The following is a 21,010-nucleotide window of genomic DNA, read 5'->3' as shown; positions in this document are numbered from 1 at the left end:
ATTGTCTGATTTTCCTCAAACTTTCAATGATGTGTTCTACTAATATTGCTACATTCTCTCAATCCTTATGTTTATGAAGGTGAACTTGTCCTTTAACAAGGGAATAGAGTTCATGTAGGTTATAATAAACTATAAAAGCATTTGTACAAAAACAACATACATGTAGGCCTTAATCACATTTCAAGACTGAGATTTTTTTTAAAAAACCTGTCGATCATGCATGTTGTTCATAATCTTATCTCATAACTGCACGCTATGAACTTTGGAAAATGTCTCAAACAAGAAAACTATCAAATTGACGCGTTATCGTCAAGATTATTATCGGGATTATTGACAATTGATGTGAGTGGAAATACGACTGTTTGCAGTGGTACCCTTTATTTCTGATACAGTATTAAGTTAAGTATCACATTACCTTGCGGTGGTCACATGTATACAAGAATAAATGTTTGGTTCCAAACAGCATAATCAAGAACTAGTAGTGCTGTTACGATGTTCCAAAGCGTTCATTTATACCTTCCTATGGAATGCAGATTACACATAGTCAAATGAGACTTCGGGAATGCTTTGCACCAGCGGTATAGTTTCGTATTGTCTTAATCACTTTCACACAAGGTGTGCGGCATAGTGTGCAGACAGAATTGTGTTTTTTTTTAACTTGATTGACGAGATTACTTAAAGGGACTGTACATTAATGGTTGAGGTGGGCATTCATGTTTTGAATTCCTAAGTGAGATAATGAGAAACCTCTTATGTAATATGAAAGAGCATGTAATTTTAAGGTATATACATGTATATATATACATATATATATATATATATATATATATATATATATATATATAATGCATATACAGTGGATCTCTCTTTTTAAGAGTTAGTTGCCATCTGATCCCTACTCCCCCCCCCCGAGAAATGATAGTTAAAATTATGATCATCACGCAACTCCCCGCAGCATGATAGCATAAAGTTATTAAAGTTATGTAATATGATATATCATGCTTTCAGCTATAAGGTCATTTGTGAGATGAGTTCTCTCTGAATATGTTATTCAACTCGGTGTCATTGACAAGTGATGTGTGAGTGGGGGGAGGTCAATATCATGAAACGTGATTCAATTTATTGAGGAAGTTCTTTATATATTCTTTAAAATGTTGTTTTCGTTCTCTTATTCGTTCCACTCTTATCATCTCTACAGAATGCACTTTTTTTATAAAAGATCATCATGCACTTGACTTTCGTTTGAGTTTTCAATCGTATTTTCAATTTCTTTTTATTCTGCTTAACTCTTTAAATGTTCTGTATTGCTATCATGTTTTTGCAGCATGTGCCTGCAATGGGTATAATGTGTTCCTGTGTTTGTTTAAAAGGAGTATAAGATGAATGTCTTATAAAAGTGTCTAACTTTCTTTTAATATCATATTTTCTATTATAATATTCACGTGGATGATAATTCTTGACTCATTTATTTTGTATTGTACATTTATATTGTGTTATGACTGAAATAAACTGAACTTAACTTGTCTTTCAACCCTTGGGAAAGCATTTTAAAAAGTGGTCAGCATACCGTCCTGAGCACATTCCGTCCTTGTGTTGGAACGTGTGTGATACAATGGGACTTGAAAGATTTAGTTTAAAGTGGAAATCCACTCCATAAACCATTAGAACATTGTACACTGAAAGTTTCATTACATAGGACGAAAAAAGGAGAAAAGCGGAATGTTATATTCCACATATTGATATCAGTTGCAAATATACATGTAAGTATATACTATCTAGGTCCCGTTATTATAGTAAGATATGTCAATCGTCTCAGTTTGAGTTTTAAATGCATTTTTGATATGCAAGTCTGATGTCATCTCTTTTTGGTTCTGTTGTTTTGTTTTCTCTTTTCTGGTTAGTTCAGTAAATATATACTCTACAGTTGATTTCTTGTATTTTGTTGAAATTTGAACGCTTTGAATCTATTTTGAAAAGGCGTTATATTAGTGATTGATAACTTGTTATTATTCTATAGGAATCAAGAAGCTGTCGCAGAAAATTATTACAGTAGTATGGATTTTTCATACTCTCATATCATATTTTGTGACAAAATATTCTTTCATGAAAAACTCGAGATTAGAAAGAAGTCAATCGATCTTATATATACATTATATATGTATGTATGTATATATAAATAAATAAATAAATAAATAAATATATATATATATATATATATATATATATATATATATACATACATGTACATATGAGATATGAGAAAGGAAGGAGAAATCCGTGCGTAGCTTTGACATCATTATTCCTCTTACTGTTCCTCCTTTTCGGAAAAACGCAAGAGTTGAAAAATTGGTCTCCGCCGGGAATCGAACCTGGATCTTTGGCCTGGAACGCCAACGCCTTAACCGCTCGGCCACGGAGACGTCATAGCGGTTCAGGCAGACCCAGCTCAAATACCCGACGGACCAACCTTTCAACTCTTTATGCGCATAATCCTTTTTGGGACAGAGAGTTATGAATAATAACCAGCCGCGTGCCTCAGCTGGATCTTCTAATGAGATTATTCACGTAGCGATGATATCTATATATATACATATACGTGCATATTTTTTTATGAAGAGTTTGATCGCAAAACGAGCTAACTCCATTCTTGTTAAGATATTTGTGATTAAAGCCGCTAAAAAACAAAGAAAACAATGGGAAAATACAGAATTCTTTTTATCATAACTTCTTGTTATGTCACGAGCGAGGTTTAATTTTGCTCTATCTGATGATGGACTTATATTTTAAAATGTTTAAAAATGGCGCTTAGCTCGTTTGCAATAAAACAATTCATATTATATATATATATATCTATATCCATGAGCAGTTTTATATTTTATACTCATTCTCATACGCGTATAATACTACACTTTTTCATCGTATCTTGGTTTCACTTTAACTACACTTACTAGCATGACTAGATAAGATTATTTCAGAATAAAAATGACGATAGCAATTTTACCCGAAGGTCATTTATTGAATAAATACATCATCATTATAAATCAGAACAATTCATAAAGAGCAATATAGATATATCACAAACCAAAGTCATTCGTATTATGTTCTAATACTTCCTTGAGAGAATGGAAATTAAGCTAACTCTGAAATCATGAATGGAATATTTCATATTCAAGTCAGTTTATTAACAACTAAGTCTTTCTACTAATCATCAAAAGTTTGGAAAATGTGTTTACTGGAAGTTAAAGTTTTCTAAAAATCCATGTCACCAACTCTTTGACGACTGTCGAGTATTGGTTCACGGAAGCAAGCATCATACAAATGTATTGAACATAACAGTTTGGGGACTGGAAAGTCTAGTGGAACTGTGATTTGACTTTTAATGAGCATGTGTTTCGTTAAATTGTTTTGAAAACCTTCACCAACACAACGTAAGGTTGATATGCCATTTTAATTTTGATCAGGAGGCATTCATCAAGCCAAAATTAAATATCATTACGTCAGAAATAATTTCATTCTCATTCACTGTTGTCACACAATACCCGTATATATCATGACGTGTGAGCCATCTCCTACAGTTTTGTTTCTTTGTTATTTGGTTTCATTTCATGGTCGATCGTCAACCAAAATAATTACATTCACAGTGGGCTTTGCATCACTCCACGAAAACTAATTCACAATATGTCTTCAATCTGCTTAAAAAATGTTTTGTCTTTTCACTTATACTATGAGGCCAGCCGCTATTCACAGAACACAGCAAATTTTACATTGTAAACCTAGAATTTAATGTTCAATATTGCGTTTCAATTAATCATGGGCTGGATGTTCCTTAATGTATGTAATACCTATAGACATTACTCCTATAAGTACTTGCCGAAAAGTCACGTCAGATTGTTGCTCTTTTACCCCACAAAATCTCGGAATGAACATCATTTTGTTCCGTTTTGCTTTGCTTTGGATTTCTTTGTTTTGTTCGCTGTTTCTTTATTTGTTTTTGGTGGTGGTGGTGTGTGGTGTTGTAATAATCTTTACTACTCATTGTTTGTTCCATTACATAATATAGAGTAAGGGATTCTCTTTCGTTAGAGCCAGGTGTTCTTCACAATCATTCTGTGTTTCGATTGCAAAATTCCCAAATGTCTGCTATTCTCTAAAAGTATAAATGCTTCTTAAATTAGCATCACATTTCTAGGCTTGGTACACGTATATTGCTTGTTCGATATTGGAGGTTATGTTCAATTTCTTGTCATTTTTTTTCTTTTTTTGTGTGTGTGTTTTGTTAATTTGTTTCTCCAATCATTGCAAATCATTTGTAAATAATAATTGATTATTTTTGTGATATGATTCAATAAAAAACATACAATAAAAGAAAAATAAGTTCTGTTTCTCCCTAGTATTGACAAATTCGTGTATTTTTTTTTTTCATTTTGTGGAGATTTTATGAACATAAGAAGTTCCATCGAACTTTCTCTAAAATATTGGGTGAAATATATGACGTGTCAAGTTAGTGATGACAAGAGAATTTCTGCAACAAAATTCCCAGTGGATTTGATGAGTTACATAACGACTATAATACTGGGTAAGGTTAGGGATCATCAGGCTGTTTGCCCCGAAGAATGTTGGGAACATTCGGCTGCCCAGAGCCATCAGTTTGTATACGATTGGAACATTTTCGGATACCAATGTTGTGACAGGTTTATAGGGTTTCTAGCTCGCTGCTTGCTCAGCCCCCCCCCCCCCCTAATCACGTTGTTGCTATTTCACTCCTTTCCTATTCTTTATCCCTCTGCTGTTCTTTATTTTGTTTGATGTTGCCTCCCTATTCATCTTTATCCTTCATAGGTTGCCCTCTTTGATCCTAATGGTCATCACCGACCCTCCTCTGCCCTTTGTCTGTCCTGCTTTAATCCCCTCCCTACTTGTTGGGCTCCTTGCCCTTCACTTCCAACCCGTCCCTTTTGTTTTCTCTGTTCTGTGTCCCTAGCCCTCCGCCGACTGTTCTTGTCTTGTGTAGTCCTTATCATGTGATTGCTTCCCGTGCTTGTTTGTCATTTTTGTCTCAGAAGAAGATTCTGCTATAGGCAATGATAAGATCAAAAGCTCAGACCCCTTCTGACTCCATTTCTCCATTGGCATGATTGGCTCGCCATTCTTGGAGAAGCAGTTTTCAGCAATTTTTGTTTGTTTGCTTGTTTTTTTTTTTGTTTTTTTGCTACATTAGACCATAACTATGGTGTGTGATGTATGCTTCCATGAAGAATCTTTAGTTACAGGCCCAGACGGTTGATATCTCGCTTCTATGCCATCCATAGAAGCATGATACCCTTTTGCCGAAATGCAATTCCTATACAGGAATAGAGTTCGAATATAGGCTCGTTCGAATACTGGATCGTTTTTATTCTAAAACGGCAGCCAGTTCAGCCTCTGGCTCTTTGCATTGGAACGCTGTCATGGATACGACGCTCTGAGAAATTTGCGTTGGCACATTGCAAAGATAAAATCCCATGTCAATGGTTATTGTGAGAACAGTAAATTATACCTCAACTTGTTACTCAATCTCTTTAGGGATAAAAACTTATCCCTTACTACTAATTTCAGTTTTATGTATCAGCTTTTGTGAATATGCCAGATCCATAGTATGCACTGAAGTCGACCTGATGAAAGGATTAAAAAGTTGTCGAGATCCGGATTATCAGAGGGGGTTTCGACAAAGTATATGTAGTGCCACCAACTTTTGGATTTTGAATCACCTCGTACAAACGAGACCTCATAATGATTAAGCGTATCGTCACAGGAGCGATCTGTGTATGGCCGCTCAGAAGGTATTGGGATAGATATGACTGATTTCATTTCAGGCAGGTAAGACCAATCTTAAAATTGTGGTCGGCAGAGGTGGCAAATAATCGCTTTATACGACCTTCATGAACTGTAATTTATTTACTTTTAAAAAAATGAAGAGTTTGTTTGCAAAAACCGATAAGTCCATTTTTGAAGATTTTGAAGTACGGTCTCTGTCATAAAGTACAAAATGATACCTTTTAAATGATATATTGGTCACTACATATAAAGGTACATTTTTGAAGTTATGGTCAAAAGAAGCAAAAATTTTCTTATTATTCTCTTTATTTTTCTTGACCTTTAATGGCAAATATCTCATTTTGACAAATATGGACTTATCGGTTTTTGCAAACAAACTCTTCAAATACTACCTTTGGTTGATCACTGCCTATATCACGAACAATCTATATAATGGAGCTAATACACGTAAAATCGAGTGAGCCAACCGTCGTTCACAACCCTGGGTAAAGTAATACCCATGTGATGAATGTAGTGCTGTAATAGTGTCCAGTACAAAAATAATCAAAAAGGTATATATAGGGAAATTAACACATTATGAACTTGAGAATGACTTACGATTGCAATTTCATAAGATTTATGATTGCGCCATCTAAGACACAGATGAAGCACATCTTCTACATCCCGTTCTTCTGACAGCCTCACAGCTCAAGGCTTCATCAGGGCATATTATGAATAACATTCATTACTGCAGAAGTCTTGCCTACAATATATTGTTGAATGAGACTGAATGAGAAAATCTAAGGAAAGTGAAAATTGGTCGCATATACCACAGAGTGCCTCTTTCAAATAACATATTTTGTGTGACTGACAGCAGGAATTCATCTCCCCAATATGATTCGTATAAATGGAAGTAAAGTTATAGTTCCTTCTTTCTTCATAAATATAAGGCTTTTGAAATTACAGTATACAATGATTATTTTTACAGTGTTCATGAAGTTCTTTTAAGAACAAAAGTAAGCAAATATTAATGGTCAATATAGTGTTAAGTTACAACCATTCAAACGTGATTCTCTCTTTCTCCACGCCTTGGAAGACTACAAAATGCTTTGTGCGTTTACTCTTTATTGTATAACTTGCTCTACGACACACGGTGTTTGTTTTTTGTTTTTTCTCATTGTTACCCCCATTTCTTAAACGTCTTTGATGGGATTAAATCCCCATAATAACATCTTACTAAACTTATCATTTTCAGATATATCTATCTAGATTTCGCTTACGTCTGCAATATTCTACAAATAGAACAGATAACGCCCAAGTCAGGGAACTCTTCCATTAATGTCCACCGAAGATGTAAGACACTCAAACATTCATTACGTGTAAAGCTGATTTTCGCCTCTTGTCATAATTCTGATTAGCAGTTTATCAGTAACGTTGGAGGTACTATTGTCTGTTTGCTAATCACGTGTTTCCAGTCACGTGATATCTGAGTGTATCTGCACCATCTCGTCTCGCTACCGGAGCGAGAACCGCCGCCGATTCAAATTCATTCGCGTCACTCCAATGTCTTTCAAACGCGGGTCGTCGACGCCGCCCAGCGAGTACATGTTATTGTTCAGGGGCAGGTCGAAGAGGGCGCTCTTGAGCTCCTCGCTCTCCTCCACGATGCTGTAGCGGGCGTCCTCTATCAACTCCTTGTGCTCGTCGCTTGTCTTCTGTAGTTTGAGCTCGTGGATTTCGGCGCGAAGCTTCATGAGCTGCATGGCCAACTGGTGGTCCTGTGACTTCATATCCATCTAGAACCAGACAAGAAGACACAAACAACGGAAAAGTTACTTTTCTTAGTTGTATGTAAAGATATCATGCAGGTTCGGAAAGACTAATTTATGTTAAACGTGAACGATGTAATGATGTCTGATTTTGTTTTCTTTGTTTGATGTTGTTCTTGTTGGTAGTCGTGTTCGTGTTGTTGTTGCTTTGGGGAAGGTGCATATGACGGAACAGCCACAGTTGTATGGATTTGTTGCACATACGGAATACTCGACATATTCATTACATAATATTTTGACAACGACTTGAAGGATGAATTATAAAAATTATACCCATAAACATGTACAGTGTATGTAGATTCAGTGAATACAGCAATATGAGTAACAAACACCAGTGACGTTTGGGGAAAATTGAACCATCAGTTCAAAAGTTATGATTATCTTTACAGCCTGGTGCCACCACTGCTGGATAAGAAGGCTAAAGCCAGTGCGTGATGTCATAAAAGTTGAACCATGTACAGCATGCACAGTGTATGAGTAGGCCTATAATTCAACTTATTTTGATTTTTACATATTCATGGAAGAACACTTGACTTATCTCACTAAGAAGGGCGCTGCAGGGGAATAACATGACCTTCAATATATTTGAAGCAATAAGTCGAGTGAAGAGTAGATTATACAATGCTGTGGAATTGTGACTTCATCAATTTTGAAAGCCTTGTTCAGGTGATGATATGGATTGAAGAAAAACTTTGAAAATTCATAATTTTTTAACAGATTGTCCCTTTTTTCATGATGAACGCATGCATGAAAAGATTTCATTCTCATTCCACGTAGTATCAAATCCATAATATCAGGCGGATGCAAAGGAAAAAATCGGAATGCCTTCACTACCCATCATTCCAATCACTGTCTACGGAGGGCTTGAGATAATCCTGTCTAAGTGCTTCAATTGGGGATAATCCTAACTAGGAAGTCCAGATTTTTCTACCCCTATGGAGGGACTCAAGGCTGATAATCTACGGCCGACTGGTTTTATCGTGTTTGATGACGTCATAGCGAGACAGCGGGGGGGGGGGGGTAAATGAATATCTTATTTTTATAATACAAAGTGCATTTTACGATTGAGGTGTAAGATAGTTCATTCCTATATAAAGCATGAACATAATAAGAAATCGAGCAGAGAACACATCTGAATGAATAAAATATAATAAAGTGTAAAATATCTTCTCTAGTCATGAATTTCTCCATGAAGATGTGAGCAAATTTGTGTCGCATATCCAAAACTTGGCGATACTATCTGCTGCAAAGCGAGTCAAACACTAAACAGAAAACGAGACAATCGATGAAAAAAGTAGCACCTTGAATATTTTATCTACTGGTTTGCAGTCACCATGACGATTGTGTGGTCACACAAGCCCCTGGTGTCAAAGAACTTGAATTGGTTTGTACTTGCAACGCCCTCTCTCGCCCACTTTTATTTAGGGGGTATCTACTCGTACACACGCAGACTCACTAACAATCTACACAATATGCCTGGATCAACGTCAGTGTAAGCTATTCATATCATATCTGGTTTATAATCACGCATTGCAAAGGAATACTTCAGAAAACACGAATGATTGATTTAATACTGAACAAGACTAGAGAATCGCCTGAAAATATTACTTGTTACATTGTGCCACGTTGAACCAAAATAGGAATTAAGAATCAGTGCAGTGTTGTTTAACTCTACACATACAGTCTACAAAAAGCATTTTGCTACCATCAAAAAAAAAATCCAAATTCCCTATAAAATAAAGAAAAGAAATAATGTGTACAACATGTCTGAAAAGCCATGTCAAGTTATGCTCCCCTGTAAGGCAATTGGACCTGAAGACGCTCCCATAATTTCCAGAAACTGTCTCTTAAACGACCGTGAAATATCCCTTATAGATGACATATGACCCTTGAATGGCATAAATCAAGTCGTTGACTCAAAACAACCAACTGAATTCTGCGTTGTCTCTTTTTATCAAATGATCATAAAGCATCTCCTTCTAGTTGCCTAGGAGGGGGAAATATCAACATTGCACAAGTGGGTTATGCGTTACAGGGTGATTAATCAAATGAAACACAAGGAGGATCAGTCCTGGCTGCTGTGTAGAGAAAAAAAAATCGGTTTGATCCTTCCCAAGATGCAGCACGAGTCTTGACTATATGAAAATATTCATGTAAACATATATGATTTATATTGACATACGACATGCAAAAAAAAAAAAAAAAAAAAAATGTATCTGTATACGTAAACATCGCGTCCATGTCACTATGTAACTATATAATTGCACGTCTTTTAGGCCTAATTATTATTTCCATCCATTTTCTTTTTATTCATTTCATTTATTTTACACTATATAAGGTGCTTAATGATAGCACGAATATGTGAAGAGTTTGTTCGCAAAAACCGATAAGTCCATATTTGCCAAATGGAGATATTTGCGATTAACGGTCAAGAAAAATAAAGAGAATAATAAGAATATTTTTGCTTCTTTTGACCATCTACTAAACTTAAAAAATGTACCTTTATATGTAGTGACCCAAATACCATTTAAAAGGTATTATTTTGTACTTTATGACAGAGACCGTACTTCAAAATCTTCAAAAATGGACTTATCGGTTTTTGCGAACAAACTCTTCATGTCGATGCAATGAAGGAGAGCGTGCCAAAACGCTATTCTAAAAGTCACCTGAACAGAATCTTTAGTTCTGTTTTCGACAGAAACAGTTGTTTCATAATCACGATGAATGGACACCAATGGTTATTGTTATAATACAAACTGACAGAGCAACGTCTGAGCAGACTGCAACTCACAGATTCATAAACAAAACAAAACAAAACAACAAAAAAGAAACAACCGCGTTTATATCACAGAAAATGGAGCGTACGGTCACAACAGATAACGCAAATGTATAGGAGGACCTCTACATGGTATCAAATTTTGTTATCAAAGCATCAATCTTACTAAAACGGTTGTTAAAATGGCAACCCTCCCTCGGATTTCATTGTGTATAAGTGAAGAGGAGAAGTCTGCCAGAAATCGGCTTATCATAGTTTTTACTTATCTAATCGCTGCTAATCGAGTGGCATACATATACTCATAACACTTAATCTGGTCAACAGAGCTAAAATTATCACACGGATTAAATACTGACGTGACTGAGGTGAAGAAAGTATAGATGACAAAGAGGAAAATCTTTTGAATTCTGTTTTCAGGGATTGTACACCAGAATCTGAGTTAAAACTGCAACTGTGATTCGATTTCTTTCATCTCTCGCCCTCTCTCTCTCTCTCTGTGAAAAGTTGGTGGATATATGGGTGCACAGGAGGGGGTATTGAAACTGGACCCAAAAGTACCTTGGTTGTGAAAAAATGTCTAATCTGAAAAATACTGCCTACATGATTATGAGGTCTGTACATTTGGCCTTAATAGCACACATTACTTCTAAAGTCTCGGAAGATCATAGATTTGCAAAATCTTCTTCTTGAAAGAATCGGGGTTCTTTTTTTTTTCACTATGTGGCATGATTGGTAAAGTTGTTATTTGTAGACAGGGAGCCTTCCCACCTTCCTGTTGTAGACGAACCAAATTTTCTTTACTTCTGGGAGATGTAGCGTGAGTCAGACAAAATCAATGTTCGCGATATCGAGAAAGTTTTTCGTTTCAATTTATCTAAAAAGAGACCGAGCAGACGACGTGACGCGACTCACGCAGTGAATGTCATTCGCCCCTCCCCATGTTTGAACTGACAAACGACACATACCCCAGTTGGAAACCCCCCATACAATCTCTTTGACCCCAAGACCCCAGGCCCCCTCATGAACGACCCCCTGTGCCCCTACTAGGAGGATCGAATTACCCCCTGTACGGGGTGTTGTCCTCACACGCAAGGTATATGCCGCAAAGCCCCGCAGAGCCAGACGCTCTTCGGGTGCAGACACTGGGTGCAGGTGGGCGTTATTCGCTGCTCCCTTAAGACTCAGCTGGTGCAACAAACATTGTTGCAATTAGCGTAGGAAGATGTTTAAGAATGTGATGAGGATGGCGAAATCAGCGTGATACTAATCAAAAAATGGTTGGATGTGATCATTCCCAGTGCCAGATATAGACTCCCTTCCCGTGACACCATGTTACAAGAAAACAACAAGAGAAGCACATAATTATAATTTTCATGGTATAAAAATCAAAGTTCGTAAGCCATTGACAGTAATGATAAAGACCGATGTATTGCCACCAACATTATGTCTCTGCACTTCGCCAACTTTGAGTATCTTTCTCTAAAAGATCGTTTCCACTTACAGAGATTTCATTTAAGATGAGATGAATACTTTCTTCTTTAATTCATGTCCAGTGCAGTTGTTGTACTTTCATTTTTCCATCAGTTGGTTGAATGTCCCAAACCCGTTTTCTACGAGACTCTTGAAATTCTCACACACTTTACAGAGACCTTAACGTAGGCAATGTATTAAAGGGTTGGTAAGGTTTCGGTTGAGATGGTGCTTCAGTTTTCCAACTCTTTTTTTTTAATAATTTTTTTGAGGTAACGAGAAACCTCTTATGAAATATGAAAGAACATATAATTCTAAGAGATATCCAAAGTTTATTTGATGAAAATTGGTTGTGAAATGGCTGAGATATCCAAAACAAAGCGATCTTAATAAAAGGTGGGACCCACCTTTTACGATAGCTTTGTTTTACTTTGTTTCTGGATATCTCAGCCATTTCAGAACCGATTTTCATCAAATAAACTTTAAACTTCTCATAGAATTGTATGCTCTTATACATTTCATCAGTGGTTTCTAAGTATATCGCAAAAAAAGTTAAAAGCTGAATCCTCATTTCAACCAACATTATACTAACTACATGATGCGATACAATCTTCAACATCCACACTGCACTGATCACACATATTACGGTGTTTTCTTACAGTGTCTATACATACCACACACACTGCAAATGGATAACCGCCTCTATCCTTTCCTCACAGTCACTTTACATGAAACATTCTTCGCTGAGTCGTCTTTTTTCTTGCAGCGTGCTTTCATCCCACTCATCCCATGCACCCCATCAAGCAACCTATCCTCAACTTACCCCAGACCTTCATTTATGCACCTGTATGCACTATAAAGGGCCGAGTTCAGAGCAATATGCGATGATTTGATTGGCCGACTATTTCCAATGATAAAGACTACCGTGGCTCGAACCGTCCTGGGGAAAGAGGATGATGATGATGATGATGATGATGATGATGGTGATGACGATGAAGATGATGATGATGATGACGACGACGGTGATTATGATGATGATGACAATGATGATGATGATGATGATGATGATGACAATGATGATGATGATGATAATGACGATGATGGTGGTGATGATGATGGTGATGACGATGATGATGAAGAGGAGGATAATGATTATGATTTTGGTGGTGGTGGTGACGGTTTATGATGATGATGATGATGGTGATGATGATTTTGATGATGATGGTGATGATGATGGTGATGATGATGGTGATGATGATGATGGTGATGATGATGATAATGATGATGGTGATGATGATGATGATGGTGATGGTGATGATATGGTGATGATGATGATGATGATGATGATGATAGTGACGACGATGATGATGATGATGATGGTGGTGGTGATGATGATGATGATGATGATGAGGTGATGGGGATGAAGAGGAGGAGGAGGAGGAGGGGGAAGGAGCAGATTCTAGATGGGGCTATTCCCTTTCTGTCCATAAGTCCAGATATTATCAGAAATAACGCAGACTTAACGTGGTTCCGTGTGCAGGTGACATATACGTCTAATGTTTTAAGATATTGTCAAAACGATATATAAGTTCAATCGAAATTTTGTCTCAACAAATCAAAAAGCAAGCAAACATAACGTACCAAAACAATCTACAGCTAAGGTTTACATGATAGCAAGGAAGTATGATTGTCTTTGGCATAAAGACAAACGCTGAATCATTAATTGCTTTATCATTTATGCCAAGTGTTGCCTAAATCCACAAAATGCTAGTAGCAGTGACAGGCAAGAGGAAGTGATGATTTAGAATAAAAAAGGTCAGTCACGTACGACTATTGACTGAGACAGCATCGCTGCTAGTGGAGCGGTACTCAGCCCACCCCTTCCGCGAAAATCATAATGCTAAAATCAACATAGAGGACGGGCCAGTCATGTCAACCGTACGTGAAATAATCTATCAGAAAAGGGACCAACATGGTTCCTGCTGCATGCCGAAGGAAAAGGAAATCTGCATTCCCATAGATATATGGATGTAAATCACTCGCAGATGGCTAAGCACGTAAGGTTATGCGCCTCCCCCTGGGAGTACATCCTTGGGCATTCTCCACTTCTCGACCGTCACTCAATCCTTGGGCACACGTCGAAGGAATCACACACCTGTACCCAGAGTTGTTTTCCCCTGCCAGCGATCTCAATTAGATCGCGATTTCATCCTGCGTCCCTATGAAAACACACGAATACACCGACTATTATGTTTGAACACCGCACAACGCTAACACCTTCAGGCATCTGCGTAGTGTTATGGAGAAGACACTCCATTATTGTCTCCCGGTGAATCTGCGATGGGTTTTTTTTTTTCACAGTTTTTTTTTCTTTTTTTCTTCGCCAATCCTTTGGGAGATAACCTTCTTCATAAAGTGCAATATCTATAGACCCGTCATGAACTAATCATATATTAAATATATATACATTTAATTACCCTGCTTTCACCGGCTACCTCGCCATTGAGTGATTAAAACAAGACAATCCATACATAAATGATACAATAACTCATTTTCGATGTGCTAAATATCTCATACGCATGATATATTTATTAGATCTGTTTTATCTTTCTGCAACACCCCAGGGACGGCTATATAAGACATTCGTGTAAAAAATTAACGTATCTATTTCAACACTCTGTCAATCCGAAGAAAAACGAATAAACATAGGAGTGTTTAGGCTCGCCAAGTTGGTGTAGTAGAGTAGGTATACCTTTTCATGTATGGATAGCAATATCTTGTCTTTCTCTAAATATAAAGGGGTGATAAAACCCCGAAACACAATCAACCATCTCCCATCATAGAGGGTCTTACTCCAAAGGTATTACACCTAACATTTCATCCGTTGCAAGGAATGTTACTACATGTGTATCAAAACTGCTATCGTAACATGAGACAAGAGTGAAAAACATTGTCACCCTCCGCTCCACCCCCCCCCCCTCTCTCTCTCTCTCTCTCTCCCTCTAAAAAGAAATAAAAAATGCGCCTTTAAAACTACACATGGGCACTCCATAGCTACCACCATTGCAGACGCTTTTTCTCGCTTGAAAAGTAGAGCGAATGTGGACGTGGGCGTCAGTCATAGCTCACTCCCCCCCCCCCGCCCCTTCCACCGACCTCTAGCTTTGTATCATGTCTCCTCAACGAAAGTCTCATCAAACGCGAATGAAGCATCATTAACATAGCCTGTACCTCTTGAGTATCGTAACAAAACATCCTGCTCTTCAAGAAAAACACCCATCTCAAACTCCGCCCTCAATCTGTTTGTCTACCTCTCCCTTATACATTTTCTCCCTTCCCTTTCATTCATCTTTCTTTTCTCATCACTTTATCTGTCTCCTCCTCCTCCTTTTGCTTCTTTTTGTTTCCCACTCTATCTAATTCTCTCCATCCCTCTTTAAATCGCGTGCGTTGGGAGGATGGTGATTGAATCATGATGCGTTTTCAAATCAATTAGCCGTAACGTGTCGACATACAGTGATGCGGTAAAGTTGATGATGAATGATCGGTCTTTGGTCTATGCCATGGAAGTGCGGGCGCGCCGATGTATGTCCTCTCATGCATCATAACGAGTGCACTTTATAGAGACTATATAGAGACTATAAAAAAAGAAACAATAACAAAAAACAGACATAAAAGTCAGTTTTCAGCTATAATTCAGGAACGTATAAGATCACGTGATAATCAGGAAGTGCCGACTCAAAGTGCGATGGGTGAGTTCAAAATTCTGCGGATGAAGGAGTTTCGGCACCAGCTCATTGCAGCTCAGTCATTAATGAATTCCTGAATGAAGGGAGCCAAGAATAACACGGGATGAGCCCTGAATCTCTACCGTACTTCGCTGGCGCCGATGAATAAATAACCATGCCACTGAAACGTGCATGGCGATTTTTACAAAGCGGTGCTGTCGAAATCTGCCTTAGAGGTTCTCGTATCTTTGCCAAGCCCGCCCATATCCGGGCGCACGTCAGCTCTAATGCGAATCGCCACAAAGAGTGACAGTGGAAATCAACTGCCATATAAACAATTTGTAAGAACTGAATGGAGCTATCCCAAGGCGATGGAAGAATGTATATTTTGTTTCAAAGTCCTTCTTTTCGAGCGATGTACATTCTTCAAATGAAACATTTTACCAGTCACAGATGATCTGCTCAGGATAAGAGTGACACCTCGACAGCCTTCATCGAAATCTGCGCTGAGTTTATCTCTGTAACTGACTCAAAACGCCATGCACCCTCTCACGAAGAAATCGCATCATATACATCAGCAAACGGAATGAAATACATGTAGTAAGATTATTGCTCCCTTCGAAGGGATTGCCTTGAATGTAGGATATTCTTTCTGATGGAGCTTCAGTGTACTCCATGCTATTTTGATATAGATGGGCAATATTTCTACTTTGCCTTTGTGGCCAACTAATCACATCTTAAAGAGCAACAAACGAATATCTAAAAGTGCCAAGATACCATAATTAGATAGATTAAAACCGAAATGTCTGTTTATATTAACACGTTCCTATCTGTATAAACACCTCTCTGTCCCTCGTTTGTGAAAGAAATACAGGGTTGATAGATCAGATAAACAGATACGAATGCATCTAATACCTGTCCATATACACATAGGCATAATAGTACACGGGTAAAAATGCACACATTATACGTACATTTTTACACACATTGATGCACACAATACTTATTTCAATGAATGAACGCTTCGTGAATAGACAGATTAGATTGGTATTGGAAAGGATGGGTGAATGGATAAAAGCTGTATGGATGGAAAATGAGAAATCCGAGCAGTCTGGTATCAATACTAGTAGCAAAAAAAAAAACAACAACACACACACACAAAACACAAAACACAAAACACACACACACACACACACACACACACACACACACACACACACACACACAAACATAGCCTTAAAATGAATGAAAGTTATTATTGATTTATCGCTGTAAAGGCGGTTTCCCCTATCGTGATTTATCCGCGTGTTCCGTGTTACTTTTACAACAGACGTGCTTTCGTCTCGACCAGCACAGACGAAGGTTTGACAGATAGGGAGGTCAGAGAAATAAAAAGGTTTGAACTGAACAATAACAAAATATCCTTGTATAATTTCCTTTTCACATCATCATATCGCAATAATTGTGACTAATAATTATGTATGTATCTAACTAAATTACCGTTGATTCCTTCATTATTCTTTGCATTTTGTTAATTGGTGTAATGATAGCTCATAAGTCCCACCCCTCCCGCGCACCCCTCAAAACAAAACAAAACAAAACAAAACAAACCATGCGGAAAAAAACCCCAAAACAAACACGCACATACAAAACAAAACAAACAAACAAACAAACAAACAAACAAACAAACAAACAAACAAACAAACAAACAAACAAACTTGAAACCTTACATCCCCGGAATGATTCCATTTAGGATGTGTCTTTGTCCCTGCTTGGAAAGAACACAGTGTCCCATAATGTAAAACATAGTGTGAACATACTGTGAATCATCAGTTCACAATGTGGAACAGAACAGTATGCTCTGTGGATGACGAGAAATGATCTTCACACGTTTTCTCATCAGTCAACTATATAAACACACTGTGGGACACTGCATGTGGGACACTGCGTTCTTTCCAGCAGGTGTGTGTGCGTGCGTGTGAGTTTTCTTTTGTTGTTGTTGTTGGTGTTGTTTTGACCTTTTTTTTCTCTCTAATTGATTTAAAAGAATGGATCCATAGAATGAGCAAGTCTCGACTACGTATGTGTATTGAGGCGATAATATCATCGCTATTTGGTGAAAATGTGAGAATCTTTGAAATTGCACTTCGGATTGCTTTGAATACTGCCATTATATAAACGCGCCGCAGATACGTCAGGCTCAAATCCGCCACATCGTCGATGTTGCGCTGTAAATAAGTGGGTCGTTGGTATAAACAAACGTAATTGCATTTCGCTTACGAGTCTGCATCCTCGTCCAGATCAATTTGCACCTTCCGCAACGAAAATGGTTAAAAGACTATTTTGACTTCAGGCAACGACAATCATTTTCAAAAGAAAATTGTGTAATTATTCTGTTCGAAACTGGTGATTACTAAAAATGACAATAATTATGATTTCTATTCGGTGAAGACGGGCATTGAAACGACACGGTGCGTCTCCTATTATAGTGCATGGGACAGTAAATTAGCGACACAGATGTATAGTTGTAATGTGGAAACTTTTGCCTTAATTTCTTCTCTCAGAAAAGACATCGAGAGCTTGCGATGAGCCACAGTAATCAATAAATAAGTCCGAATAATATTATTACAGAGGCATGCCTTCCTAACCCTCGACTGAAATAATTATTGTGGTCTACGTTTCCTTTCGCCCGAGTATGAAAGAAAAGCGAAGATTCATTTCTTTCTTTGCGAGTCTGATTTTACAGAGGCATTATAAATACTCCACCTCAATGCATGAAATTTCAAATCAAGCAATCACATGTTGACAGAATTGATAAAAACCGATGTTTTGTCTTAAGTAAGTTTGTTTAGCTTAAATGGCATTGGGGAAAACACAAATAGATCAATGTCCATAGCTACGATTTATGATTAGAGCTGTACATTCCGGTATAAAATGAAGCTCAAATTTTAGCCAGACCACTTCAAGGTAATGTCGAATTAATGTGCGTATGGAACGCAAAGTGAAAAAAAAAGAAGAAAGGAAGGAAAGTCATGCGTTATCATTTTCTGTGCACAAAATGAACCCGACAAAACAAATCAAATTCCCCCAGTGGTGCCTCGGCCCCCATCACCTAACGAGCATCGGCATCAATCATAATCATGGCCCATTGCAGTATGCACGCGGGATAAAATATTACGCCATCGATTTTCATCCCAAGAAAAAGAGTGGAGAGGGAACGCTCTCTCATCCTTAGGTTTGTTTTGTCAGAGTGAGGGGGATGGGACGGCTGAAATGCCAAGTCAGATGTGTCCAAGGCGTGCACTTTCTTCATTGCCGCACAAAGTTAATCTGATAGATTTTTTAGAGTTTCCTGTTAAAGAAAGATCCGTTATCACGGGTTCAAGATTTCAGTGAACACGACGCATTATGTGATTAAAGTATTTATCATTTGCACTTCCACCAATAACCCCCGAAATTGATGGAAAGTTGCTTTCATTCAGGTCAAAATTAATAATTGTTCACTATCACTGCAAAAAAAAAGAAGAAGTGATATTTGATAACGTAAGACTGTTGTTTCTTGAATTAAGCAATATATGAAGAAATATTTTTACATAATATTGTATTCTATTGACACTCTTCGAATGAAACTGTCAACAAGAAACTCAAGGGAAAGGGGAAAAGAACAAAACTCTAAAATCATTCGGTCATCGGTTCGATACTTACCAATTCTTTTTTTATCCACTCAATGGCGTCGTCTATCTTCTTCCGTCTGTCTTGATCGTCCGCCGAATCGTCGCTGTCGTACCTATCATCAGAGTTCGTGTCCATGTCGGGTTCGTCGACCGGGAGCTCGGTACCCGATCGCGATGTGGAGCGGGCAAGGAGCCCGACGTTCTCCTGGAAGTTGGACAGGTTCTCCCGCCACTGCATGATGGACGGTCGTCGAGTCGACAATCGTAACCTGGTCGTGATCTTCTTCAGTTCGTTGAGGCCGGCGACCTCCTCGTCCTCGTTGATGGGCTGGAGTTCGTGCGAGATGAGGAACTTCGGGCGAGTGCTGGCGTCGGGCAGGGCCACCGTCCCGTTGATGAGGATTTGTGGCGCGCTCATGTTTGCTTGGCGCGAAAGAGTTCTTAGGTTCATGTACTTTGGTATTTGTGGAAGACAGACACGCCAACAGCGAGTCAAATTAAAGTAACTCTTGTACACGCATTTTAAATCATTTTCAAAAAAATCCTCTACCTGAGACTTTGATTCCGTCAATCAGTTGCTCAACGACGTCTGATGTTCCCTTGGGTATAGGCGTGTGTCTTATTTTTCCCAGTGTTCTGTCAAGCAGAACTGTTGTCCAGTTATGGCTTCAAGTTAGCGCGTGGCAGTTTTCCCAGTATACCATTGCCCTCCTAAGTGATATGTCCACATTGTCTACTGGTTTATCTTACACCATACACACGTCATTTCCGCTCACTTTGTCATCCAGTTTGATGGTGATTCTCATTACGAAGAAAGAAGGGGACATCCCCCTTTCTGTACGTTCGCTGTGGTTCTGTTGTCCGCGATAAGTAGAAAAAGATCCGTATGTGCTAATGCAGAAGCAAATTGAACCTAAACTGACTGTAACCTTGACAATGTTGAGGAAAGTATGGGTTAATTGTTCGGTCCGGTTTACCGTGAGAGTTTAATGGATGAAAGTCAATAACTGCGCATCAGATATTAACAGTGTAAGGGACCGTCTACTTAAAGTCGTCCGACGCGCCAGTTTCGCACCGCGTTTGCTGCGTATCTCCGACGCGTGACGCCCAGCTTTTGTTCCTCGTCGCTACGTGATGGTTTGCGAATGGCGCCTTCAACGACGTGCCGTCCACATCGAAGATGTAGCTCTCTAGTTCCCCTTGCCACCTGAGTTCGTTGTCACGGAATGTGTGCGTCCAGGATTGCTCCGCCCCTCTCACTGTTGAACACTCGTGCCTTGAATTACCATGTGTACAGTCGCGTGTTCACGCCGCGGCGTCCTTCAACAGGAAATCCGAGCGCGCGGCGGGAGGATGCCGAGGTAAGTTCTTCCGAAACCTATCATGATGAAAAAAAAAGGTCAAAAGTTCAAAATTATATCAATTACAGCCCGTTACATCTATTAAATCTTTAAAACCAAACGGATGTGACAAAGTGAGAATTCACCAGTACACAGTCAGAGCGCAACAAACTCGTCACACAGTTATGATAACAAGCTGATACTTTTGACTTGCACTAAACACTGCTGATTGAACAGGAGTTTCGCATTGGAATTGCGGTAGGATCTAGTGTTACTGGACATCAACAAAATATTACGAAATGTTTGTATAGTACGAATGACATGTTATATCACTTATCACTCCTTTACAGTGGTCATATTATACAGCTAAACTTTCTATACATTTGGCTGAGTCGGTTCC

At 38.3% G+C, this 21,010-nt stretch overlaps 1 protein-coding gene across 1 annotated transcript; it reads right to left on the bottom strand.

Moving 5' to 3' along the window:
* Nucleotides 1-6,068: 6,068 nt before the first annotated feature.
* Nucleotides 6,069-20,537, bottom strand: LOC139714587 (protein FAM167A-like). Its single transcript, XM_071626279.1, has 2 exons — nt 19,302-20,537; nt 6,069-7,589 (listed from the first exon to the last, which is right to left on the bottom strand). The coding sequence occupies exons 1-2, from the start codon at nt 19,719-19,721 to the stop codon at nt 7,308-7,310; spliced, it is 702 nt and encodes a 233-aa protein (XP_071482380.1). The 5' UTR covers nt 19,722-20,537; the 3' UTR covers nt 6,069-7,307.
* Between the last annotated feature and the right edge of the window lie 473 nt (nt 20,538-21,010).

The sequence above is a fragment of the Diadema antillarum genome, unplaced genomic scaffold (genome assembly GCF_040938485.1).
Source record: "Diadema antillarum isolate AM-2024a unplaced genomic scaffold, OU_Dant_1.0 scf00000045, whole genome shotgun sequence".
NCBI classification, from domain to species: Eukaryota; Metazoa; Echinodermata; class Echinoidea; order Diadematoida; family Diadematidae; genus Diadema; species Diadema antillarum.
The sequence above is the reverse complement of the archived record's forward strand: the minus strand, read 5'-3'. Positions and strand labels throughout refer to the sequence as shown.

What these genes read in the sequence shown, in the direction of transcription:
- LOC139714587 (XM_071626279.1), bottom strand. Translation starts at nt 19,721, where the DNA reads ATGAACCTAAGAACTCTTTCGCGCCAAGCAAACATGAGCGCGCCACAA. An exon ending in AGTGGATAAAAAAAGAATTG is followed by an intron (nt 7,590 to 19,301) that starts GTAAGTATCGAA and finishes GTCTGGTTCTAG; the next exon opens with ATGGATATGAAGTCACAGGA.